Source organism: Podarcis filfolensis (assembly GCF_964270895.1).
Source record: "Podarcis filfolensis genome assembly, chromosome: 8".
Taxonomy (NCBI): Eukaryota; Metazoa; Chordata; class Lepidosauria; order Squamata; family Lacertidae; genus Podarcis; species Podarcis filfolensis.
This window is the reverse complement of record NC_139611.1, coordinates 74,956,769-74,984,722: the sequence shown is the minus strand read 5'-3', so window position 1 is coordinate 74,984,722 and position 27,954 is coordinate 74,956,769. Positions and strand designations below refer to the sequence as shown.

Here is a 27,954-nt window from a genome sequence, read left to right as displayed (position 1 = left end):
TCACTGCAGTTGTGGCATATAAAAATAAATTCATATGGGGTTTTTTGTACATCTGTCCCAGTTATCCCTAAAAGAAAAGCCTCTGGGTTTTTCGGGGGGGGGGGAGTCTCGTCAATTTTTTTTTTTAGCTTATTATAAATCATTTCCCAGAAACCCTTGGCTACTCTACACCTCCACCACATATGGTAAAATGTGCCTTCTGTTTCTTTACATTTCCAGCAAATTTTGATTTTGATTTATACATCTTTGCCAATTTGTTTAGTGTTAGGTACCACCTAAAAATCATTTTCATGTAGTTTTCCTTCGAAGCATAACACAATGTGAATTCCAAATCTGATTTCCACAGTTTCCCCCATGATTCTGTTTCTATATTATGACCCACATCTCGAGCCCAATAAATCATAGCAGCACTTGCCATCATTATGAAGCCAGATGGGAACTTCAGAAGGGCTCATTATCAGTGTCCATCAGCTGATTGGTGCAGACAGTCCACTTTCAAGGGACCCCTATGAAGCCATAGTTTGTATTCAATGATAGTCAGTGCCTTAGGTTGCACTACCCAAAGCCAGCCAAGAAGGTACATCACTGTAATAAAAAGGTCATTAGGAATATCAATGCAGCTGGCCAGAAATGGATTTCCCTATATAAAACTGATTGAGGTATACAGAGGGAGAAATTATCTTGCATTGCTCTTTAGCTAGTTTTTATTGGTCATCACAAAGCAGCAGTCAATGTCCTCTTTGGGAGGAAATTACATTAGAGAAGAATTCAAACACAGAGGGAACAACTTGTGGCATCTCCCTAGGCTTTTGGTCTAATTCAGTGGGGCTCTTCTTATCTTCTTAGAAGCAATATCCTTGCTACCTAGTACGGGAAGAATATAACACAGTCTCTAATAAGGATCAATAGTGAGGAGGAAGTCAGGTGGCTGATGATTCATTCAAGCTGAAATGGGAGCTGGTGTGCACTCCGCTTTCGTAATATCAGTATAAACCCCTGCAGTAGCCGATTTGCCCACTTTCGCAGCACAGGCAGGTTGGGAAGCACAGCCATTCATGACAACGTTGAAGGTGAATTTACCTGGAAACAAAAAGTTCAGGGTCAGGAGAAATAGCTAGACAGAGAGCTGGAGAGAAAAGTAACCTGACCTCACAATGGTAGCTATTCCCTATCCATGTCAACGGAGGCCTTGTTCAAAACCCAGTAGACTAGATATACAAGGAAATTTATCCTAAACCAGCCAAGGGATGAAAGAATAGAAAACACCAGCCCAGGGTCTGAGAGTCTGTGACCCTCCAGGTGTTGCTGGACCCCAACTTTCATTAGCCCCAGCCAACATGGCCAATGGTCAGGGATGGTGGGAAGTGTGGTCCAACCTTGTGGACAAAAGAAGAAGAAGAAGTACTGTGCTTAGTTAAACTATGGAATCTGTTCCCACAAGAGGCTGTGACGGCCACAAATTGGATGGCTTTAAAAAGGATTAGACAAATTCATGGAGAACAAGGCTATATGTGGTGACTAGCCACAAAGGCTATGTTCTACCTCCACTGTTGGAAGCAGTAGACCTTTGAAAACCATTTTCTGGGAATCAGGGAGAGTGCTGTTCTGCTCATGTCCCTCTTGTAGGCTTCCCATAGGCATCTGGTTGGCTACTGTGAGAACAGGATGCTGGAATAGATGGGCATTTGGCCTGATTCAGCAGCAGCACTTCTTATACAGTGGTACCTTGGGTTAAGAACTTAATTCGTTCCGGAGGCCTGTACTTAACCTGAAACTGTTCTTAACCTGAAGCACCACTGTAGCTAATGGGGCCTCCTGCTGCCGCCTCGCCGCCGGAACACGATTTCTGTTCTATCCTGAAGCAAAGTTCTTAACCTGAGGTACTATTTCTGGGTTAGCAGAGTCTGTAACCTAAAGCGTCTGTAACCTGAAGCGTATGTAACCCAAGATACCACTATATGTTCTTAACACCAGGAAGTACACAAGATCCGCATTCCTGCCCAGAAATTTGGGATGAGCAGATGAACTATTTCCACTCCATGTCTGTTTCATGGCATGGAATGGTCACTTTTAATAAGGTCATTGCCTTTCCTTTTGACGTCACTGTTTGCATTTCCAACCCGCTCCAACTGCAGATATGCGTAGTTGCAACGAAAGATAACACATCGGGCATCTGATGAAGAGGTCTGTGGTCCATGCAATCTGATGCCATAACAAATTTGTCATGGCAACATGACATGGCAACGAATGGTTGAAGGTGCCATTAGGGCCTTTGTTGCTTTTAGTAGCTGACCTCAAATAATTGACTTAGAATTGTAGAGTTGGAAGAGACCAGAAGGGTCACCCCCTGCAATGCAGGAATCTTATGCCCAACATGGGGATTGAACCCACAACGCTGAGATTAAGAGTCTTATGCTTCACGGACAGAGCTAGCAGGTAGCCATTGAAGCAGTTTGACCAGGGGCTCCAGCTAATCTCCACTCGCAGACCTGCAATTCAGAATTACCATATGTGACTTTCTCCTCCATTTCAAGGCAGTAGTCCTCGGTTCCAATGCAATCCACGGTCTCTGTTTCACAACCACCGGGTAACAAAGAGTAGCAGCCTGGGCACTGCTTGCCATTAGGTTTGTCCAATGCTGGTGGCACTGAAACCATATCGAGAGGGAAATGGTAAATGGTCAGCTTGTTAGGCAAAGCAAAGTTGGCAGCTGACACAATTCAGCTACTCCCTCTGTTCCCGGCCCCAGGCAGCACACATGTGTGGATGCTTCCAATTCTCAACATCAAATTTTCTTGCTGGATTTTAAAGTTACGAACATAGGAAGTTACAAACACAGGAAGTTACAAACATATGGGGCTGCCCATGAAGACATTCAGAAAATGTCAATAAGTACTGACTATGGTGACTGTAAAATGAAGAGATCAAAATCATAGCACTGTAGAGTTGGAAGGGACCCTGAGGATCATCTAGTCCAACCCCCTGCAATGCAGGAATATGCAGCTGGTCCATACAGGGATCGAACCTGCAACCTTGGCGTTATCAGCACCATGGTCTAACCAACTGAGCTATCCAGGCTCATCATTGATGAACTTCCTATGGAAAACTGGAGGCTTTTTTTTTTTTTTTAGAAGATCTGACTAAGTATTATAGTGATATGAAGTCGCGAGCAGGATTCGAGATATGAGTGGCGGAAAAATAAAACAAAAAGCTGTAAAATGGTATTGGGGTGTTGGTAACAAGTATAAGGCAGCAACCAAGAATAGGAACAAAAACATCAGGAAGGGAAGGATGGGAGGTCAAAAAGAAAAATCTAAGAGAATGGCATGTTGCCTGTGAAGTAGATTTGTTAAACTTAATAAACTTAATAAAACTTAATAAAAATCAATTAAAAACAAAAGTACTGAATATGGCTTCCAGAATTCTGATGGTGCAGCCCTATGCAGACATCTTGTGAATTTTAAAAGAGTTTTATTAGCTGCTTGTTTTCCCCCCAGCATAACACATAAACACAGAAGACCATAGGAAGCTATGTTAAACTGAATCAGGCTATTGGTCTATCTAGCTTCATAATGTCTATATTGCCAGTCAGTGGCTATCCAAGGTTTCAGGCAGGAGACATTCCCAAACTTACCTGGAAATGTCAGGGATCAAACCTGGAACCTTTTGCATGCAAAGCAATTGCCCTACTTCTGAGATACTTCTCCAGACAACAGCCCCTCACTACACCACTGGGCCAAATGGGCACTGATAACTTCCTCCAGGGATGCCCCTGTGGACAACACCATAAGTCTGGCCATAATTATTTGTAATTATTTGGCCCAGAGCAGGGTAGGGGAAATAAGAATATGGCCCACTGGTCAGGTCCAGTTCCCCACATCTGTTTTAAAGGGACAGAAGAACTTTCTAGGTTGTATGATCACTGGCAACTCACGGATACTTACATTGAGGAGATACTGCCCTGCAAGCATCTCCCGCGCAACAGGTGATGTGGGACCGAATGTATTTCCCCTGCCCAAAATTCATGTATGTTGTGGGGCTGTTGCAGACACTTGAGGATGCACAGCTCTTTGAGACTGACTGTGTTGTCGCTTCACCTGCACAGGGAAAAAAATGGGATTTGGTTAGAAAGCTGCAGTCACCAACTATTCTCACCCTATACCTGTGCAAATTAGCTGTGTATAGCTGGGTAGAAATTCCTCTGGGGGGGGAATCGTCTGAGTTGTTCCTACGGGTGTTTCGGCAGCACAGGATCCTCCAGATTCTAAGCTTATTGGCGCCATTCTTTTTCTTGTTCTTCTTTTTCTTCTTTCAAGATATGAATATTGGTACTGTATTTCAATTTTTACACATGTACACACACTCAAGACTGCTGCCCCTGCTTGAGCTGCTCATCAACCTCGCCTACCTCTTTGATAACCACCTGTCAGGGACTGGGCAGAGGAAGAGGAATAGTGGAGATCCCCTCCCCATCCTGACCCTTCCAGGGAGGAGAAAAAGAAAGACAGTCTAGATTTACAAACAGTGGTTTGCGGAGATCACAGTTGAGAGGCAGATGCAGGGAAAAGCTGGGAAATAATGGGAGAGGAGGGGCAGGAAGAGCCAGAGCAGCAGCTGGCTGACATATTGTCACTAGAAAGCATTCCAGACTCACCATCTCCCAGAACCCGGTGAACCTTAAAAGTAGGAGAGCAAAGAGCTCAAAGACAGAGGGCACTCAGCAGCACCCACAGAGGGGACGAATAAGGAAGTGGGAGAGACACGGGGTGGAGATTCACTTGGGACAATGCCATTATACAAGATGCTGGGTTCTACAGCCTCTCTCTATAAAGTTTGAAATAAAAAAGGACTGAAAAAAACTTTTCCTTGTATTTATACTTTCCTGGGCAACCAGCCAGGGGCTGCTGACAGCATCCTGACACCACCCTTCCGCCACACCTGTTTAAACCCCTGTTCCATTTTCACCCCACCCATGCCTACCTGCCCCACAACTCACTCCAAGTCCCTCCCCTCCCAGCTTGCCTTGTCCCTCTTCCTCCCCTCCCAGCAAACTGCAGTGTGACAACAGCCTTATATTTTTATGTATATAGGGATACACAAACACAAGCATCCCTTCTCTTTCTCTTGCCAACTATTAGCTGTTAGGAGTCATGCTAGTTGAGTGCTCTGTCCCTGGCTCTGTCATGTCAAAGGCATGAGGCTGGTTGCTGTCAAACTCTTGTTCTGAAAGAGCAAATTAAGTCCTCGCTTTGCTGTATGTGTGCAAAGCTCTTGCTTCTCATTTGAGCTGTAGGCTTAATAGAGGCTGTAGAGATCTGGGAGCACAACTTCCCCTGCCCACCCTCACTGCAAGGAAGCATTTCCGGACTTGTCTGTCTCAGACGACCAACCTAATGAGGTTTCCGTGTAGGCAATGGCACAGGTGTCTTGGCCAGTGTCACAGTTCTCCATCCTGCCGGCACAGCTGCTGCCGAGGCCACTGCAGACTTCACATTCCAGAGAAGTGCCTGGTGGAGGAAAAGCGACACAGTGTCATATCCATTTGCACGGGTCTGCCATGCCTCTGCATTACTTCCTTCAGCAACATGAACCTTCATGCATTCACAAGGCAAGGTGTGACCACAGGTGTGGGGCAGACTATCACCAGCACATAACTCCGGCGCTGAAAAGTAAGCAGGGGCTGTCCATATGCTATTGGGTCAGCTTCAGGGTTATTGTGTTCCTTTACAGGCACCACAACAATTTGGGTCTAGGGCAGTGAAGGCCAAACTTGGCCCTCCAGCTGTTTGGGGCCCAGAATTCCCATCCTGCCTAACCACTGGTCCTGTTAGCTAGGGATGGTGGGAGTTGTACTCCCAAAACAGCTGGATGGCCAAGTTTGGCCATCACTGGTCTAGGGACTCAGCTACATTAGTGAAAAAACAATGCTTTGAATGCAATATAAACATGCAACACCAGATGGCACCAGAGAGCAAACAAATTTTCTATTCCATTTTTACATAGAGTTTTTTCTTTTGTTTTGTTACATCAATTTAGTTTCTAACTTATTTATAGTGGGTTTTTCCCTTGTGTAGATCCACCCCAGGAGACCTCTAGGACTGCCTAATTCCCCATATTCCTGCCTGATCACTTAAATCTTCAGGGGAGGCACTGTTAGTGGTTTCCTATGGCTCATATGCATGGCTCAGATCCACCAGGAACCGAGGACCGGATGTCAAGGACCTAATTTTATGGAAATACCTTCAGCTGAGGTCAGAGAGGCTCTCTCCCTGCTGAACTTCTGGTGCCTATTGAAAACTTGTTGCTGTTGTTACAGCAGGTTTTTTAGTTGAAGTTTGATCTTCTAGTTTAAACTGATTTTTATTTTTATTGTTTGTATTGCATCATTTTAAACAGCTTAGAGATTATTGCAGCTAAGCAGTATACAAACTGTTTCAATAAATAAATAAAAAACAATGTACCAAAAATGATAAACAGTTAAAGTTCTGTGGCTTCCAACCCAGAATCTTAGGGAACGTAGTTTGGTGGGGTTGCTGAGAATTCTTTCTCTTAGAAATCTAACTGCCTTTGCAGAACTGCAATTCCCATAGCTCTCTAGCAAAAGGGATGGACTACATATTCAGAATGGAATGTGATGTCAGCATAGGGATTGGGGAGACAACCAATTCAGTTCACATTTCAAAACGGACCTCCCTAATTGGCACTTTCTGAAACGACTTGTGAACTGAAACATCACCATCTGCTGAAATCTGCACTTGTCTGAATTTTGTAATGCAGCTCTCTGGCCAAGTACTGAGTGTAAAGGTGCACATTAAGTGTGTATTAAAAATGCACTGAAAAGAACATATAAAAATGCATTACAGTAGGGTGATTGCTTTGGAAAAAATGCACATCAAAGCATATTTCATACCAAAATGCTAATGCATATCCTTGAAAACTTATTAAAAATAATTACAATTGCTGGTGGATGTGGAAATGTATAGAATTCAATTTAAGATGGGGAAAGTGAGAAACTGAGAGGAACCTAAATTGATAGATGTGCCTGTCTGACCCAGTTTAAGTCTGTTTTGGAAAGCTCTTAAACTATCTGCCAGGGAATGGAAAATAATTTTCTCCTTCCAATGAAGCTACATTTCCCACAGGAACGCTTACCAGGCTCTACTGACCTGTCTGTATTAAAACTGAGAAGAGCAAAAATCCCAGGAGCTCCTGCATGTTGATGGGGAAGGATCACAGAAGAGACAACAAGACTGGTGTATCTGTAATGATATCAACATTCAATGACCTGTTTATCTAAATATCATGTTTAGCGCCTGTGATTCTCCCCCTCCTTTTTTTTATCCTATTGTACCCACCCACTGCAAGAAGATCAAACCTATCCATTCTTAAGGAAATCAGCCCTGAGTGCTCACTGGAAGGACAAATCTTGAAGCTGAGGCTCCAATACTTTGGCCACCTCATGAGAAGAGAAGACTCCCTGGAAAAGGCCCTGATGTTGGGAAAAACTGGGGGCACAAGGAGAAGGGGACGACAGAGGACGAGATGGTTGGACAGTGTTCTCAAAACTACCAACATGAATTTGACTAAACTGCCGGAGGCAGTGGAAGACAGGAGTGCCTGGAGTGCTCTGGTCCATGGGATCATGAAGAGTCAGACATGACTAAACAACTAAACAACAACAACCCACCCCAAAATGGTAAAGGCTACAGCTATCATTCTGAAATTTCCCAGGTTCCATCCCCTCTGAAGGGGTTGTCATGCCTGCTAATTGCATCCAGTTCTGACAGAAGATTTTAAAATTTATAGATCAAGGTAGCTCCTGTGTCTGCAAACAAGAGTCACTTTGGCCAAAAGGGGGAGAGGCGTTCTAGCTATGTCTAGATTCCCCATTATAACGAATGGGACAACAGAAATTCATTTATACAGAATTACTCAGAACCCAGAGCGTATATCAAAGCATAAAAAGCACAGAGTGATTCAAACACCAATCATTTTTTTTTAAAGACACAGAGTACAGTGGTACCTTGGTTTAAGAACAGCTTAGTTTATGAACAACTTGGATTAAGAACACTGCAAACCTAGAAATAGGTGTTTTGGTTTGTGAACTTTGCCTTGGAATAAGAACATGTTTCGCTTCCTGTTGAATCTGTTCCATTTGTAAATTGAGTCCCCCGCTGCTATGGGAAAGCACGCCTTGGTTTAAGAATGCTTTAGTTTAAGAACGGACTTCCGGAATGGATTAAGTTCACAAACCAAGGTAGCACTGTAAATTTCTGTGCCAACTCCTAATATATACCAGCACCTGTTGTACATTGCAAGACAGATACTGGGGTTACTAAATACATTGGAGAGTTTATATGCATAGAGTTGAAGAAGGACTCTAGCTAGAGACAAGGCAGGATAAAGACCAAGGAACTCACCCAAATATCTTGAGCTGCTTTTCTGTTCTGGGGAACACCTGCTCCGAATTGTAGAATTTGCTTTCTGTTTTTCTCCTGCCTTATCTGTCACTAATATAGGAGTCTTATGTACCATGTTGCTGGAGGGTTTGTTTGTTTTTTATAACACCCACAGAAATAACACAGGATTGTGGTTTCTCCTCTTTCTCCCACAATCCTTTCCCCATTCTGCAAACAAAAGGAAGCCAGCCAACAGCTTGGCACAACAAGGGCAAACACTGAAGGCAGAGAGGTCACTCTTGTGACTTCTTATCAGCTTTAAAAAGTCAGAGGAGAAGCGAGAAGGAGGAAGTACATCCTAGAGGTTAAGGGTAGAGCTTCTGACTTTGAGGATCTCCTGTTCTGAATAGGGGTGGGGGTGGGGATGACCCATCCATTATTGCCCCTGCAAGGTCCTTCTTTATGCCCCATTCATTGTTGCCTCTGTAATGCCCTCCACATTCTAAATTGCCGTGCCTTATTATTATTATTAAATTTATTCATTTGGTTTTTCAGATTATAATTTTACAGTCACATATCCAATATACAATATAAAAACTAGATTCCAAGGAATCTCTTGGCCTTCCCTCCTCTTTGTGGGTCCTACTGTCAATCATTTCTTCCTGCATCTTTTATGATAATCCAAATCTTTTATCTCTCCATTGTATCCAAAATTCACCATTAAACTACAAGTGATATTCCAATCCTACTAATGATTTTAACCGTTTACAATGGTCTTTATGATAAGGTATAAATTTTCCCCATTCCTTATTAAAAATTTTGGTCTTCCTGATTTCTGATTCTACCGGTAATTTTTAGCCATTTCAGCATAATCCATCAACTTGATCTGCCATTCTTCTCTGGTGGGTACTTTATCTTCTTTCCATCTCTAACTTGTTGTTTTTTAAGCACTATTATAAACCCACAACCAACTGTGAATGCAAGCAACCCAAATGTGCTTTAACAAATGACACTGGGCACCAGACAGCCATAGGAAGCTGAATCACACCAAGGGCCCCTCTAACTCAGTACTGGCCCTGCTGTTGGTCTCCACAAGCATCATACAAATAGGTGCTAAAAGTTTAAAATGTGCTCCCCACCCCTGTGTGTTTGGGCTAAAAGTAAGTCCTAGGTTTGCAAAGGTTGAATGCTGGTGGCAAGATTTCAGATGGAAGTCTTTCTCCGACCTAGGACTCCACTACATTCATTAAAAGTGTTTTAAATGTATTATAACACTGTGACACCAGATGGTGCTGTAGAACTGAAATCGGGATTTTACATTTTGAACTATAATACGGTTTTTTTAAGATCATTTTCAGATCATTTTTTATAGCTGTGCATATGCAGCCCAACTTGCAGATCCCAAGGAAAGGCTATCCTATATACCACTAGACACCTGCCTAAAGTGGTGAATGGTGGCAGATTATGAATGCTGGGGAGTGGGGTGGAAGCAGCAGGCCCCCCAAACAGAGACACACCATTCCCATTGAGCCCCCTAAACTATCTCCCTCTGTGTTGTCTTAGCTAACCTCTTGCCCCAAGATGTACTGGAGGAAAATATTCTGTTGGCAGTGCTGAAGGGAGATTCAGCTGCCAATCTGACTGAATTTGGTACGTGGAACGGGGTGTATATCTTTGTGACCTTGTCCTCCGTGAAATATTTTGAGCTGTCCCTGACCATGGATAGGATCTGGGGCCTTTTCAGTGTCAAGTGCACACTCTAGCACATTGAGATTGCAGCAATTCTCTGTCTTCTTTTTAAAAATAAAAGGCATCGTTTATAGAAATGTGAACACAATGGCAAGTTGCTCTAAATGGCCTATGAAAAACATTCCCCTAAAAAGCATTTGGGTATATAAATAATGCAAGATTTAGAAAAGCTTGCGAAATGCCATCATGATAATTTAATGACAGGAGTCCAGACATTACAGGAAAGATCAACACCTAATGCTTGCGAAAGATGGCAGCATTTAAGATGATGATGCTTCCCCCCAATACTGTTTCTTTCCTTAAATCTCCCACTCAGAGTAGACCTCATTACTGCATGGCAAAAACTATTGATAGACTTTGGGAGAATAAAAAGCCTACAATAGAGCATTAGTTATTGTGGTGCCCCCCAGATCATTTGACTGTACTGGAACAGAATAATGTGTCTACAGAGTTTTTAATATTATGGTATTCAAGATCTGACAAGGGTATGTTCAAAACCAATCTGCATATTAATACACTGTTTATGCTATGGAGGGAAAGTATGTGTGGTTTTAAATGATATTTCTAATTTCTAATTCCTTAGGGATTTTGGTAATGTTCATGGACCAGAGGTGCAGCAGGCAGTAACATAACTCAGGGCCTTCTTGGTGGTGGTGCCAACCTGGATTGTGATTCCCAGGGATCTCCATCAAGCCCCATCACTGTGTGCTTTTGAACATTTGTTTTAAACCTGGCTATTCCAGAACATTTCATCTGAATATTTTCCTTTCATAAAGTGCTGTGCTGATTCTGTCCTTTTTCTAAGACTTCAGCTATGATTCGTGGATTATTGCTGATTATAAATTTGAAAATACAGCAATTTTTTATTCCGTTCACCTCTATAATTCACAGAGGATGGCTTGGCTGCTTTTGTTATGGCCTTCAAACCAGATTGCACCACCAGCGGAAGTATGGTGCAACTCAGTAACTGGAACAAAGGTTCATGTGTTACTTTCAACAAATGTACAATCTGTGAACCTGTGTACACAAACAGCTGATCTGTACACTCACACAGTTATTCACATGAAACGCTTAATGAGTGTGCAGTGTATGTACCCATGGACACAGCAACTGAGCTGCACAAATCAGCAAGTGTATACTCTTTCAAACGACATCTATCCATATGTAGAGGCAGCTTGTACCTGTGCTCAGTGTGACTATGTAAACAACACTTTTTTATAAACAAGAATCTGTGGTAAAGCAGTAATAAGCCATGGTTAACTGTGGACAGTGTAAATTGCAGGAGGCCATGGCCTGTCAGGGGATGACGTACTGGACAGGAAAACCGTGGGGTCTGCTTTGCCAGCATGTTCCCGTGATGAAAAGCTTACTGATATGCCTATATATTGATAGATAACCTAAGAGGCATGTTCAGTAAAAGTAGACGTGAAGAGAATAATAAACGAAAGGATGCTGTAAAAAAGCTAGGATGTCTGTGAAGAAGTGTGAAGGAATTTGCTGACACTGACAGTTGAATCTACGGCCTTGCTCTTCCTCCAGCCCATGCCTGTGGTGTTACTTTTGCTCTTCTGATAAAGTTATTGCTTCGTTACCTACAGGGGTTCCAACTATAGGGGGCCCTGGGGGCCCAGGCACCCACAAAAATTTGTTGTGAGTGCTCAGCACCCACACTGCAGGGCCTCTCACACAACTTCTGGTGCCCTACGAAGCACCGGAAGTCACATCCGAGGCCTTGCAAGACCTTGGAACCTGTGACGTCATGATGTCACGTCATGTGCGCTGGGCACCCATAACCTGAGACCCAAGTTGGTGGCCCTGGTTACCCAACTGTAGCCTCTTCTTTGTTACAGGACTTGATTTCTATGCCTGTGCAAAGCTAAGGTGAGGAAAGCCTGTGGACTGTACTTTTGATGGGTTCCCCAGCAGCAGCAGCTGTTCTGACCAAGTAACAGATGTCCCCAACCACAACAGGTGTGCTTTATTGCATTGGGCTGGAAAGCACAGAATGGCCAGGGCTGTCAGGGGATGGAGTATGGGGCAGGAAAGCCGCAGGAGTCTGCTTTGCCAGCATGTTCCCCTCAGATATTGCGCTTGGGAAGCAGACACCAGCAGGATCGAAGCCTCCTGCTCTTGGCTGACGGTGGCTCATACGTTTAATAAGGGCTTACAAAACCAGTGTAACATTAGCTCTGCCCCATGGACCAGGTCGGGTGTTCCCCAAGTCAACTCAGGTTGGGTCAAGGGGGATGTGCGCATCCTTAATACCTACACATACATACATCCCAGGCACCCACCTCCTTCCTGTCCTATACATGGACTGCTTGGCTTCCTGTATGGGTTGCCTTTGAAGTGTTTTGGCATGGAGTGGGAGAAGGAAATAATTAACAGAGAAAGAAGTATAATGGCTGGCTATTGAAAATCATGGGAAATATTTGCCCTTTGCACTGGAACAAATGGATCCTTGTTCTACACAGCAAATGTAATCTGACCACTCTGGTTGGTGCAACCTCGTATGCATACAATTGCCTAATTGGGACTCAACATCTTTATTTTGATACCTTTTCTCTGGGCTTCTTTATATCCTTAATCCACTGCATTGATTGCTCTGGAAGGTGGTCATCTGAATACATGATACAAACAAGGGGCCTTCTGAGGCCATCAGGATGGAGCCCACCCCACAAAACTGAACTGAACCCACAGGAGTCAGTGATGGCCACCAACTTAGTTGGCTTTCAAATACGTTTAGACAAATTAGTGGAGGAAATGGCTATCGGAGGCTACTAGCCATTATAGCTATGCTCTGCCTCCATGGTCAGAGCCAGTTGTTGGTGAAAACCAGGTGATCCTGGAGAGCCAATCCTGTAGGGCTGCCTGCTATAAAAGCTTGCAAAATCAACCTGAGCAGTTCCTTGCTAAGTGATTCCTTGCTGAAGCTATGCTCTCCGAAGCTCCATACTGGGTTAAGGTTCTTTCCAGCCTGCTATCTCCCAGGTTGAGGGAGTGGTTGATCTGGAGGAGGAGGAGGAGGAGGAGGAGGAGGAGGAGGAGGAGGAGGAGGAGAAGAAGAAGAAGAAGAAGAAGAAGAAGAAGAAGAAGAAGAAGCAGCAGCAGCAGCAGCAGCAGCAGCAGCAAGAAGAGGAAGTAGACAATTCAGTATAAACAAGTACAAAAGTCCTCTCTTATCTGAGGAACTTGGGAAACACACCACAAACCTGTTGCAGCAAATATACTTTCGGTGAAAAGAAATAGATTGGGAAATTGTAACTGGGTGAGGTTGGGTACATTGGCAGGAAATGTCTTTCCACATCCTCTTTCATCAAGGATGTTAGCCTTTGCCGTGAAGCTCTGAAACCCACACCTGAGTCACAAGGTGGGTCAATAAGCAAGATTTGACCTGACTGGATTGGTATAATCAGCTGATAGCTGGATGTGTGGCTGCTGTGAAAAGGGCAAATTCCCTTCTGGGAATCATCAGGAATGGAACGAAAAACAAAACTACTAACTTCAGAGTTGTTGGCATCCCTCTGCCTAGAGAGACAATGGAGTGTGCCTCTGGCAGTGAAGTCAAACTGCTTTGTTAGCAGCACTGAAGTGACCTCCCCAAGGTGCAAACCTGGGCAGTGTAAATGGAGGTCCTGGGATGTCTAGGCGATCAGACCTCCCTCTTGGCCATGCTGATGTGGTCTAAAAGAAAGCAGAGCAATACTTTTGGCACCAGCTTGACTGCAGAACTTGCTGGAAGGAGGGGCACAAGTTGCCATCCAACTGTCTAGGGACTCCACTCTGGATTTGTGTAGGGTTAACTCCTTAGCCTTTTCTTCTCCTGTAGATATCCCACAAGGCAGTGGAGGTTTAGGATCAGAGTTTTTCTTCTCCTAGATAGGCTACCTTCCCAGGTTGACAAGCCCTGTTTGCCCCTCGCTTCCCTCTTACAGCATGTGCAGAAACCGCCTTCTGGACCATTGGACCCACTATTGGTCTCATCCACTCAGTCCACCAGAGCCTGTCTTCACTTGCGGGGCGAGTCCCTAACTCACCAAGGGTTTGAGACCCGTTGGCTGTTAGAAATTTCACTCCTACGATGCTGCAGATGAGATTGTTGTAAATCACATCTGCAGCATCAGAGGACGCTCAGAGTTTCGGGGGCTTGCAGGCACCCCCAGGGCGTTTTTCCAACATTGGCTGCCCTCACCTGTTTTAGCCAGGGGTCAGCAAGGTTTATCTTGCCTGGGCCGGATCGGTCCCATGGAGATCCCTTCATGTGCCAGATCACGCGTGAGTGTGCGCGTCCGCAATTTCCGGTGTCTGCGTCTGCACAGACGCAATTTCTGGCGCCACTGAAGCCAGTCCCCGCACCGTGCTGCACCGGTATAGAGCAGTGTACAAGCAGGCAGCTTGGTTCGGGGGCGGCGGCTCGGGGGCTGGTCAAACAACCTCCACAGGCCGCTTCCAGCCCATGGGCCTTAGGTTGCTGACCCCTGGTTTTAGCTGTCCAGTTAAAGCCATTTCCCGGTGGTGTAGCCACTGCATGCTGACAGCTTCTAGAGCCACAGGTGAGAGCTGAATGCAGGGTGGGGGACCAAAGATAGACAAACTACCCCAGAAGGAGCACAATGTGTCCCCTCACCAGACGTACTACGTCTCCGCTAGCGGTACCTCTATGCAAATCTATGGTGCAGCCGTACTGGGAATACTATGTTTAGTTCTGGTCACTGTACCCACAAACTGAAGTTGTAGAACTGCAAAAGGTATAGAAAAGGCCAACAAAAATTATCAAGGGGCTGGAGCAACTCCCCTATGAATAGCGGCTTCTGGGGTTCATGTGTGAGAGAATGGCATTATGCTTGTGTATAATGCACCTGTTTGGCCATTGTGGGAGAAGGAGGCTGGACTTAAAACCCTTTGGCCTGATCCAGCTGGTCTTTTCTTTTGTTCTCATTCAAACACATGGAAATTGCTTGAAATGAGCTTTTTAAATCAGATGTTGAACCTGCCAGCTCTTTCCTGTAACTTCAGATGACTCACCTAAGGAAACAGCCAAGTTTAATTGCTATGTCCAGCAGACCCAGAACCATTACTGTCTCTCCTTGCATTTCAGATTGCATCTCCTTATGTGGTCATTTTTTATCTGAGTTTTCCTCCAGGGGACCACGGATTCCTGGAAATATCCTCAACTTGCAAAAATGCATGCAGACATTTGTTTCACCTTGGGTGCCTAACCAAATAGATTGGTGGAGAAAGCTCCTTCCTTGCTTGTCTCCCCTAAAATTAATAGAACTAGGCACAAGGGTGACTATAACTAGGGATTGGGGTTAAGTTCAGTTCAATTAAAATTTTAATGGTTGTGACTGTCCTCATTTGGGACTGGTGGGGCTGGAGGCAGGGTGCCTAACAGCAAGTGGACCCAGAGCCAATGGCAGGTGGAACTGACTAATAAGTTATTCACACCATCAACTGAAAGCATTCTGGAACCACTTTGCACAATCATAGCTTCCCCAAAACAATTCTGCGAGCTGTTATTTGCTAAGGTTGCTGAGAGAAATTAGGAGGCCCCTCTTCCCCTTACAGAGCTGCCATTCTCGGAGTAATTTAACCATCAATCCCTTTTCCCAGGGAATGCTGGGAATTGCAGCTTTGAGAGAGGAATGGGGGAGGGGGTCTCCTAACAACTCTCAACACCCGTCCCAAACAACAGCTCCCAGAATTCTTCAGGGGAAGCCATGACTGTGTAAATTGGTATCCTACTGCTTTTAATTTATGGTGTGAATGTAGCCTTAGGCAGCAGGTGACAGAAGTGGCATCGGAAACAATTGGGGGGAAGTGTTTCCCATTGTCAGTGCTGAAGTCTAACTGGATTTTCTGAATGTAGAAAGGAGGCAGTGACATTTTGGTTTTCACAGCAAAATAGCCCAACATCTGGAGGCTCACAGATATAATGGCTCAGTTAACACAGAGCACAAATTGTCTCTTCCCTGGGAGCTGTCCGTGGTCCTGGATGATGGAACTTGCACTCGCTTAATGCTGCAAACTATTGCCAAACCTTCTTCCTCCAGACTCCACCATGGGCTTATCATCACTTTGCTTCCAAAGGCTAAGGAAAGGGAATCGACTGCCCTGGGAGCTTTGGGACTATTTCACCAGAAGCATTTAAGTAGAGGCCAGATGACGCTTTGCTAAGGTCCTGTAATTGTATCCTTCATTATAGAGCCATTGTGTAGTAGATTGGGCTAAATGGTCTGAATTGTACTGTTCAACTCTCATAATTTTTTGTTAAGGCAAGCAGAAGTTTCATGTGTTTTATCTCATTTTAGCTTCTGTTGATTTCAATCATCTTTTGAACAATTCCTAAATACCTGGTTTTATTAATAATTTTAAATTTTTATTTTATATTTTTGTGAAGTTTTTCTTACTATCCAACAGTATATAAATTCTGTTAGATTAAATCAATTAAATAAGAAAATCCAATCGTTGCCAAATGCATCAGGAGCAGGGGAAAGGTTAAAAAATTTAAAATAAATCAAATAGTGCCTGTTTAAATCAGAATGTAGCCATGGCATGGAATTTCACACCAGGGTTGTGATACAAAGAAATATAAAGCCCCATTCCTAACCTCCCATTTTGCCGTGTGCTCCTGTTACAGAACAGAGAGGAATCTCCTTCAAAATAATAGGACTGCTGCTGTTAGCTGAGATCAGGTTGCAGCAGCAACAATTGACAAAGAATCAGGAAGTGTTCTAAACTTCATTAAGGTCACTTTCACACCATACATTTAAAGCACAAAGGTAACACTTTAAACAGTCACATCTTCCCCCAAAAGCATCCTGGGAAAAGAAGTTTGTTACAGGTGCTGAGAATTTTCAGGAGACCCCTAGTTTAACAATCAATCACTCCTCCCGGAGAACTCTGAAAATTGTAGCACTCTAAAAGGAATTGGGTTATCCTAACAATTTTCTGCACTCTTAAGACACTACAGCTCCCAAAATTCTTTGGGTGAAGCTGTGTGGTCTCATGGTGCTTTTCAATGTATGGTGTTAATGTGGACCGAATCACTACAATTTAGTCACAACTTGAGTTTTGCTGTGTTTTTACCTGATGATAGACACACATGCACACAAATGTCAGCTTTAATTGAGTGGAGTCCCACAAGAGCTGCTTTCAAATAAAAAGAAAGATCTAAAGACCAACACCTTCTCCCCTGCACTGCTTCTCCAAAGGCTTCTCCTGGCCTTAGATGGGAAGAAGGAAGAGTGTGTGGAATTGTCCGCTTCTTGGGAGAAAAGCAATGACAAACCTAGACAGCATCTTAAAAAGCAGAGACATCACCTTGCCGACAAAGGTCCATATAGGTAAAGCTATGGTTTTCCCAGTAGTGATGTATGGAAGTGAGAGATGGACCATAAAGAAGGCTGATCGCCGAAGAATTGATGCTTTTGAATTATGGTGCTGGAGGAGACTCTTGAGAGTCCCATGGACTGCAAGAAGATCAAACCTATCCATTCTTAAGGAAATCAGCCCTGAGTGCTCACTGGAAGGACAAATCCTGAAGCTGATGCTCCAATACTTTGGCCACCTCATGAGAAGAGAAGACTCCCTGGAAAAGACCCTGATGTTGGGAAAGATGGAGGGCACAAGGAGAAGGGGACAACAGAGGACGAGATGGTTGGACAGTGTTCTCGAAGCTACCAGCATGAGTTTGACCAAACTGCGGGAGGCAGTGGAAGACAGGAGTGCCTGGTGTGCTCTGGTCCATGGGGTCACAAAGAGTTGGACATGACTAAACAACTGAACAACAACAACAACCTTAGCAAAGGATGCATCTATTTCAAATGAAGAAATAAGGGGGGGGAATGAAGAACAAAAGCCTCACGGAATGCAGCGGCTGAAGCTCTACTTGCCACTGCAGTGAGGCACAAATCATCAGCGTCAATAGCAGATGGCCAGGATGATTGAAAGGCAATGTCACATGACTGACAGGTGGGCATGGTTTGTAAAGAAAAAGAAAACAAAATGGCCTTGTGGGCCATTTGAGGGGTCAAGGGGCAGTCCTAATTAGGCTGAGGGCCAGCTCTTCCCTAGCCCAGAAGGTGTGGTACATCTGGAGGTTGTCACACCTTGAGCTAGCCAGTGTGAATGGTGGGGGGAATTCCTTCCTCACCTACCCCTCATTCCCAAATGAAGAGAAGCAGGTACACTTTTCTCCCTCCAGGTATCATTTTTTTATTCATTTCCATTCAGCCAATCATACAGGAGGACAAAAACAGTTGGAAAGCCAAAGGAGCAAGTTCAAAGAAGATGGCATGCGAGTAATGCATTGGAAGCGTTTTTTTCATGCTGAGTTGCTGCACGTGGTCCATTAGAAGAGGACATTCTTCAGCAGGAGCCCAAGGAGGGCCAGGAGGAGCGATGCATAAGGTGAAGGGGCTTTGTTACACACAATTTCATTGACTACTCCCGTAAATTGACCAGATGCAGACTTCCCTAACTGGTTTTTCAAAGACTCACACGTAGCCTTCTTCTCACACTTCTTTTCGACGCGGAACGTCCCTGGATGTAGAAAAGAAAGATGGGTTATCCGCAGAATCAACGTTCCAAGCCATTATGGCCCAGACAATACATTTCCATGCCACTGGCTTCCATTCTTTTCAGTAGCATGGTCAAGGAGGTGAACAAAATCAGAGCCACACGAAATAATCACAAGAACACGTCTTATTCTACTCGCAGCAAGATATGACGGTGTTCGTGTGAATTTATCGCAAAGGCTCCTTGGGATGTTTCTAAGAACAGGGACACACAGGGCCAGTCCAAGACACGGTGGCACCTGAGGCAAACCACAAAATGGCAGTAGCGTCCCCATTCCCGCCCCCCCCCAGCCAGGGAGGAAGGTGTGAGAGAAGATCTACCGTATTTTTCGCACCATAGGGCGCACCGGACCATAGGGCGCACCCACTTTTTTGGGGGGGAAATAAAGGGGAAAAATTATTTTCCCCCCAGGCGCGGGGCTGGGGCGGGGGAAGCTCGAGCTTCCCCCGACCCCAGCCCCCAAACAGGCAGCTCTCTGCAAGCCTTGGGAGCGCTCCCGCTGTTTGCGGAGAGGTCCGCGAAGCCTGGGCGCGCTGATCTCAGCGCGCGCAGGCTTCGGCATGCTGGCAACTCTCCGCAAGCAGCGGGACCGCTCCCGCTGTTTGCGGAGAGGTCCGCGAAGCCTGGGCGCGCTGATCTCAGCGCGCGCAGGCTTCGGCTTGCTGGCAACTCTCCGCAAGCAGCGGGAGCGCTCCCGCTGTTTGCGGAGAGGTCCGCGAAGCCTGGGCGCGCTGATCTCAGCGCGCGCAGGCTTCGGCATGCTGGCAACTCTCCGCAAGCAGCGGGACCGCTCCCGCTGTTTGCGGAGAGGTCCGCGAAGCCTGGGCGCGCTGATCTCAGCGCGCGCTGGCTTCGGCATGCTGGCAACTCTCCGCAAGCAGCGGGAGCGCTCCCGCTGCTTGCAGAGAGGTCCGCGAAGCCTGGACGCGCTGAGTTCAGCGCGCGCAGGCTTCGGCATGCAGGCAAGTCTCCGCAAGCAGCGGGAGCCCAGCGCTGGGCTCCCGCTGCTTGCAGAGAGGTGTGCGAAGCCTGGAGAGCGTGAGGGGTCGGTGCGCACCGACCTCTCTCACTCTCCAGGCTTCAGCGAAAGCCTGCATTCGCACCATAGGACGCACACACATTTCCCCTTCATTTTTGGAGGGGAAAAAGTGCGTCCTATGGTGCGAAAAATACGGTACATCAGGAACAAGAGCAGGAGGAAACCAGCAGTGCCTCCTATTCACCAATGGGCATCTGCAGAGGCGGCATTGGGAGGGGGCTGCCGGGGAGACGGTAAAACCAGCCTCCAAGAAACACACCACCGTGGTGGCAACAGCAGATGATGCATTCCTTAGAGGCCAGATCTGCTGCCCATGTGGAGTCTGCTGCCTGAGGCTGTCACTTCACCTTGCCTCATGGGTGAGCCAGCCCTGAAGATGTACTACATCACTACTTTGAGACTGGGTTGGGTGTTTCTGTCATATTGCTGCTGGTTATGGGTTTTTCAAAATCAATCTTATTTTTATTGAAAGAATAGAAAAAAGATCCCACTAGATGAAGCCAAAGTCCTTCCTTCTGTTCCTACAATAGCCAACCAGATTCCTACGGACCAGAAGCAAGATATGGATGCAACAGCACTTTCCCAACATGTTTTCCTCAGCAGCTGATATTCAGATGCATGCTGTCTCTGACACTGGAGGTACTAGATATATGTCATATCTAGTAGCCGTGGAAAGCTGGATGCACAATGCATTTTCTTAATCCCCCTTTAAATGGGGCAGCTGTCCCAGTGGTAGCCATTACTGCATAATGAAAGCAAATCCCAGAATTTAACTAAGGACTGTGCAACTTTCCCGTACGGGGCAAATTTAAGATGTGCACTGTTGTTTTGGGATTTGAAATTGATGGTGCACTGTGCATTAAGACATCTTACTGGAAGCAAGTTTGAGAAGGGTTGATGCTAAAGGTTGCTAATAAATATCCCATAAAAGGATCCTTAAGTGCATTACAGTACTTTCTTTGTGGTCATGGGGTGGGGAAAATGTTTCCACATCAATTCCAGCTATTAATGGCTGTGGATCACTCCCCATTCACAGGTGCCAGTTCCTTTTTGTGTGTTTGTGTAGAATGAGTCTGCAGTTGGGGAGACTGATTGCAAACGTGACTAAGGGGAAGGGGGATCTTTTTCTCTTTCTTGTCTTTTCTTTTCGTTTAAGTGTCATTCAAGCTGTCAGCAGCAAAAGGCAGAGTTCTGTGGGAAAGCAGAACGACTGTAGCATTAGCCAAATCTTTGCTCCTTCACCGCCAATTGGGGGGAGGGGGGAATGGTAAGAATGATCATGATAGCGGCAATGAAAGGAGGAAAGAAGCTGAGAATATTATTTGCCCAGGGATGGAAAGAAGAAAGAACCCCGTCGAAAGAAGAATGGATAATGATGGACTATGCGGAAATGGCAAGGCTGACGGGGAAGATCAGGCACCAAGAGGATAATAAATTCGACAAAGAATGGCATAACTTTATAGAATATGTTAAAGAACACTGTAAACATTTAAAAAGGTTAGCAGGAGTGATATGGCACTTATAATTTAAAACGACAAAGGATAAAATTGATGTGTAATAATTTAGATAAATGTAATTAGATGCAGTAAAAAAGAAAGATAAATTTCGGAAGCCAAGGGAGCTGTGGGGGGAAGTCCAGGGGTTCAGGGAACCCCATAAATGTACAGATATGGATTATGGCTTAATGTAAATGTGTGTGTGTGTGTGTGTAAAATTGTGGGGTTTTTTGAAACTTTGAAAATAAAAATTTTAAACAGAAAAGAAAAAAGAAAACAGAAGGAGGAAAGAAGCCCCCACTGCAATTATAAGCCCCTTCCCCTCTCTCTCTCCAAATTCTTCTTGCATTTGAAAAGTTTGCTCTGAAATTTTCCTCTTCCCCCAGGAAAGGGCTGTAGTTCAAAAATAAAATTGGACATGTCTTTGAAGCAAAACGCAGGTGAGCCAAACTTGAATCCATATATGTCAGTGCCCTTCCAGACATTGGTGGACCCACCACACAGTTGTCCTTTCTTCACTGGTGGGGAAGGTATGGCCTTACAGATATTGTTGGGGCTCCATCTCCCATCAGCCTCAGCCAGCATGGTTGAGGGTCAGGGGTGCTGGGTGCTGGAATGCAGGAACATCTGGATGACCATACATTCCCCACATTCAACCATCGCTACACCCACTAGGCTACTTCATATATTCCCGAGGATAATGCACAGCACAGCGTTACCATTGGCTGAGAAAGACTTAGGCTCCCTCTCACTTACCGCCGACTTCGGTCACTAAACGTTGGCAGACCTCATTCTTATCTTCACAAGTCACCTTTTGTCCAGAGCAAGTTTTAGAGTTACTGCTGCATACTTCACATTCCAAAGAACTAGCTGGGAAAAGGAAATAAAAAGGGTGTGTGTCAAATAAAGCCAGAAATGATAACACAACTGAGCAATTAGCTGCCTTTTGATGGGAGATGAGGGATGGCATTATGCTGTGCCCTCTAAACCATTCGCATATTTTCGTTCTTTCCCCTCTTCTCACCACTAGGAATAAAGTAGGGGAAGTCTTTAATTTGCACTAAAATATAATACAATTGTGTGTGGTAATCTTACTATGGGATTACTATGGTAATCCCAGCCCTCCTCCAGGAAAACAACCCAGTACATACATTATTATGTATGTGCATAATACAAACATACATTATTATGGCAGACATTATGATGCCCTAAAATTTCCCCTCCACCCCCCTCTTCCCATTGGAAAGAACAACAGAACAGAAATCCACCCCAGCACCTAGCCAAGCAGGGTCATCTGGTGCTGCTGACTTGCATCTAGGAAATAACTAAGTGTCTACTCAGAAGAAAGGCACACTGAGTTCAGTGGGCCTGACTCCCAGGTAAGGGTGTGGGGGGCTATAGTGTTTTATCTAGGGAGCCAGGGCTCCTCCAGATGACAAGATCTTTTTGCACCAGGTCAGTGAGGACCACTTGCTTTTTAAAATTCTCCCATATATTACTTATTGGGGTGCCACTGTTCCCTGCCCCCCTTGACTACACCCATGTGGGGGGCACAGGAAGAAAACAAGATTGGAAGGGGGCCACAGTGGGGAAAAGGTTGGGAAACACTGGGATAGATGATCTTTGTTGTTCCCTCCAACTCTACAATTCTCTGTTTTTTTTTATTGTGGGGGGGTGGAGACCCACAGGGTCAAATTTTGAAGGCTAGCTCAAGGCTCTTGTAAAGTTCAAATTGGGCTGGTTCTCATGAAAATGACCTGGAGATCTCTCCAATCTCTAATTACCTCCAGCAAGAAGCACAGAAAAGAGGAGAAGTCCCAGGGCAGCCTGCATGGTGATGGAAAGTCTCTGTTTGAGGAAAGATGTTCCTTGGACCAAAATGTCTGCAAAAGAAAATAAGACGCAAAAGACATTCAGTGAGGAAGCAGGCACATTCCTAAGGAAAGCAGTTGGAGATGTCGCTGAAAAGCACCAGAAAAACCCTGAATGGCTACGAAGTCCTTATGCTGGGTGATAAATGTCCACCTTTCCTCAGAAATAATCTCTGATCCCTGATCTTCCAGAATTGGAAATCCTACTCAGAGGTTCCTCACTATGGAAAACAATGTTCCGCCTGGCCTTTGGTTTGGACTCAGTCTGAGCCTCATGTTTCCCTCCCCTTATGGTTTTGATCTATGGGCTACTTTTAAAATGAGGCTGCATTTTAAATTGCATTTTAACCTGTATTTTAAATTGGTTCCCCCCCCCCATTATGTTTTTACTGTACTTTTACTGGTGTTAGCCACCCTGAGCCTGGCTCTGGCCATGGATAAATAAAATTTATGATAAATAAATAAAATTTATTATTAATTTATTAACATTATTAGTAGTATTATTATTATAGAATCATAGAATTGTAGAATTTGAAGGAACCCCGCAGGTCATCTAGTCCAACCCCCTGGAATGCAGGAATCTCAGCTAAAGTATCCAAAACAGACGGCTACCCAACCTCTGCTTAAAAACCTCCATGGAAGGAGATGCAAAACAAGTAGAAATAAACTGAATAAGTCTGCACATTGTTTTTTGTGCTTTCAATAATGGTGAAGGTGACATGTTTCAGAAGCAAGCAAATTCCTGTTAAGTTTAGATTCCTGCATCAGAGGAGGGTTGGACTAGATGACCATTGGGGTCTCTTCCAGTTCTATGATTCTATGATTCTATGAACTTTCTGGAATGGCGGGCATTTTTCATTCTGTTCTGGAACAATGAATATCAAGGATATATAAAGCAGTATGTTTTTGAACTAATGAAAGCACCTCTCGTTTGTATAGAGTTTATGAAAGTGTGGGTAAAAAAATGAATCAGTTTTACTGTGTTTGTGTGTGTGTGTGTGTGTGTGTGTAAGGCTGTTGTCAAGCTGCAGTTCACAGGGCCACCAGTAGGTGGCCCACTTCAGTGTGATGACAGAACAGCAGACAAGTAGGCAAGAAAGTCATGGCGGTGGCAGATGGCCTAGGCAAGCTGTTCAGGGCGTGGTTGCCAAACCACTGTCTGAAGCACTGCAGTGAGGTTTAATGGAGGGGGGAGGCTCTCCAGAAAGCTGTTAGTTAATTAAAATAAGAGGAAGCTCGTTCCATGTGTGTGTGTGTGTGTGTGTGAATGTGTGTCGAAAGTAGTCTACTGTACAAAGGCAAAAAACAACAACCCATTTGTTACTCTGGCTACTTTTGCCTCTGCCACACCCATCACTGATATGTGGCCCACGGGAGGTTGCCCAGGAGAGATTGCGGCCCTTGGGTGCAAAAAGCTTCCCTAGGCCTTGCCTAGCCTTGCTAGAGACAGAACTGAGGTCTAAGGAGCCCATCAACTCTGAACTGCTGTGATTTTTGCCCCTCGGCTACCAGCTGTGGCTACATCCGTAACACTTGGAGGTCAAGGTCTGCTATACCTACCTCTCTCCAGAGCCAACTCCTAGGGGCCGAGGTCCCTTCAGCCCCCCCAAAAAAATATTTGACAGGGCCGTCCTCCCTCAAAGTTGGTAGGTATTGCCATTCAAATGGTGTGCGCACGCTGCATCATGTGATTGATTATGCGAGGTGAGCCTTACCTGCCCCCCTTATTTTATTCAAGTTGCCACCCCTGCTCCAAATTCTACACTGGATCTCAGACTGAGAAAACTCTGACCCTCTAGAACAGGGTTTCTCAAACTTAGGTCTCCAGCTGGTTTTGAACAACAGTTCCCATCATCCCTGACCACCGGTCCTGCTAGCTAGTGATGATGGGAGTTGTAGTCCAAAAACAGCTGGAGACCTAAGTTTGGGAAACTCTGCTCTAGAGGATGTTGGACTCCAGTTCCCAGCATCTCCTGCCATCATGGCCAATGATCAGGAAGGATGAGTTCCCAAGCTCTGCACAAGGTTCTGTCCAAGCAGCTGTGGTTTTCACTCTCTCCTACTCCCTTCCAGAGGCCACCATTCATTTATTAAGGGGGAGATGCCCAGTTTTGCCAGTGTGTGGCTATCCTAAGCCAGAGGTTTGCTTGATTGTTATTATTTGTATAACCCCTGTTTCCCCCAAAGAGTTCAAGGTTGTGATACATCAAAGGCACCTCCCAAGTCCTACTGCAATGCTCTAACCACTACAATACACTGCTCCTCAAACTGTGGTCTTCCAAGCTTTTGTTCAGGCAGTGCACAAAAAAAGGCTGCCGAACAGCCCATAATATCTCTGCCCCGTCCTGCCTTCCTAGAATTTGGCTCACAAACACACCCACATCTGTTGCATTAGAAAGGTATTGAAGTATGGCTCATGCATGTTCTTCCATCTGTGGGACAAAAGTAGTTTATTAAGTAGCCTGCTGAGACCCCCAACAATTTTCAGGAGGTCCGTCAGGGTGGGGCAGCTTTAGCACTATTGTCCTAAACCTCCCCCCTCCCCAGTATGCAGCTTTCCCATAAATACATTTTTGAAATGTAAAAATATTCAAAAAATGTTGTTTCTATTGATGAACACTCCTTGTGCCTTCACTGCTGTCTTCCTTGTGTTATGATTACCAGCTCTGTCTGAGAAGGGGCTTCGCAGAACTATTTCACCCTTGTCCGCAAGTCTCCTGCATGGTTGGTGTTTTTGCCTATCCCTGCGGGTTTGTTTTCACGTTAGGGAAGTTAGTTAATTCACTTAAAAAAAAAAAATAACAACACATGTATCCCTTTCCTTCAAGGAGCTCAAGGCTGCAGCATGTGTGATTTCTCTCCTCCTATCCAATTTATCCTCACAAAAACCCTGCAAAGTAGGTTGTGGTGAGAGATAGTGACTAGCCCCGAGGGCACCCACAGTTGAGCTGAATGAGGGCGTGGGGAACCCCGGTCTCTAGCCTCCCCCCCCAGCCACGCCCCAGCTGCAATGCTCCCACCTCAGTCAGACACTTCATTCTGCGTAATGGGTAAAATAGCTCTTCCCTCCCTCACTCTCGACTTTCATCCAGGGATCAATCAGTAAAGAGGAGGCCTGGATGGGAGAGGAAGGACCTTCGGTGGGATTGTTTAGAAGAGACCAGAAGGGCCAGGCTCCCCAAGAGTCAAACGCTGAGATGCAGCAGGAGGCCAAAGTTGTGTGTTGAAATGATGTCACTCCCGGATTTCGAACCTCGGATTTGTGTTGCCCCAGAAATCATGCCCCCCCCCCAAGTCTGGTCAGACGCCCATAAGTTTCCTAAATAAATATGGTTATGAATTAAAACTCTCTGTATTTGGAAGTTCCCTAATATGGTTGCAAGCAGCAAATTTGTCTCCTCTCTCTCCCCAGCCGCTCGCCTTTGATGTCTCATTTTCTTCCTCTCTCACAAACAGCCAATCAAGCCACAGACTCAGTTCCAATTATCATTCAGAAACTCACACGATGTTTCGCATCCTGCACCTTTTCCGAGGCCAGTCTTCTGTGCGAGATTGTTTCATTTTCTCCTCATGCACAGAGACTGCTGGAAACTTAACAGCACTTATTTTTTTTAATAGTGCAAACTCCCAACTGTGCATGATGAGCAAAGGGGAGCAGGCAACTCCCCAATGCCAGCCTGTGAAACAATGTTCATCTTCCCCTTTAAAAAGCAACAGCATTCACTTGGAGCCAAATGAAGCATCTCCCTTTTTTTCTTGCAAACCAAATGCAAAAGCCTCCAACCGTCTTTGGATAGGAAACTGCCTCATGTTGAGCCAGACCTTTGGTCCACCTAGATCAGCAGCAGCTCCCCAGGTCTTGGGGCAATCATGAATTGATTTATCAGCAGAGGCAGAGATATTAATTAGACACTTTTAAGTATTTGATTATCCAGCAGAGGAGATGCCCGGGATTGAACCTGGGACTTTGGGGCATACAAAGCAGATGCTCTGTTACTCAGCCGCAACCACTTTGTTGTGAGCCTTGATGAAAAAAATAATGTATCTCCCCATTCATGGAATCTTAGACCTGGAAGGGACCCAAGGGGCATCTAGTCCAACCCCCTGCAATGCAGGAATCTCTGCTAAAGCATCCATGACAGATGGCCACCCAACCTCTGCTTTAAAACCTCCAAGGAAGGAGGGTCCCTTCTTTCCAGTCCCACCCAAAGAGCTGGGGCATGTTCAGTAGCTAGCAGGTGCCAGTCAACAAGCTATACCAGAGACCAAGCTGATAGGTTTTCACTCAACACATCTCCTCTGCTGTTTCTGCTTTCATATATTAGCAGGGAGATGCTCATCAATTTGCTAACTGGAAAGTGCTACAGCTTGCTTATTCCTACGCTGGATGAGAGGGCAATCTGGAGAGGAAGATAGGTTTTAATGGTAGAATGTGGTGAATTTCCAGGGATAATGGAAGGCTTGGAAGCCAGCCACCCCACCTGAGGCCCTAAAGTCTTCCATGCAAAGCAGTAGAAAGTACTCACCAGCAGCTACGAAGGAGGCAGAGGCAATTCCAAACGTCGTCCAGAACTGGGAGCTGAGCTTCTTTGGAATCCTTGATCACACCAAGGTCTCCTCCCACTGTCTGAGGCAGCTGAGAATGTTTTGCAGAATAAAAGGGAGACGTATTTTTCTTCCCCAGAAAGGGGGAGGAGCAACACACCAGCTGCTCCGCCCTCCACCCTGCCCCTGCTCCCCATCAAATTGACTCGGGCCAAATGAGGGCGGTATCAGTGAAGCTTCTCCAAAAAAGGCCCAAGTGAGGAAGCTGTGTGTTC

General features: G+C 45.3%; 1 protein-coding gene and 2 long non-coding RNA genes across 3 annotated transcripts in view; all 3 read right to left on the bottom strand.

Moving 5' to 3' along the window:
• LOC310769270 overlaps positions 1-27,954 on the bottom strand; it is a 199,390-nt gene that overhangs the window by 170,590 nt on the left and 846 nt on the right. The window lies entirely within an intron of this gene.
• Positions 687-8,589, bottom strand: LOC310769051 (phospholipase A2 inhibitor and Ly6/PLAUR domain-containing protein-like). Its single transcript, XM_083628118.1, has 6 exons — positions 8,421-8,589; positions 7,167-7,259; positions 5,391-5,507; positions 3,945-4,097; positions 2,507-2,647; positions 687-1,080 (listed from the first exon to the last, which is right to left on the bottom strand). The coding sequence occupies exons 2-6, from the start codon at positions 7,213-7,215 to the stop codon at positions 941-943; spliced, it is 600 nt and encodes a 199-aa protein (XP_083484244.1). The 5' UTR covers positions 7,216-7,259; positions 8,421-8,589; the 3' UTR covers positions 687-940.
• On the bottom strand, positions 18,341-27,797 carry LOC310768197. Its single transcript, XR_014551203.1, has 4 exons — positions 27,661-27,797; positions 23,048-23,146; positions 22,020-22,133; positions 18,341-18,692 (listed from the first exon to the last, which is right to left on the bottom strand). It is a non-coding gene; the product is annotated as an uncharacterized lncRNA (long non-coding RNA).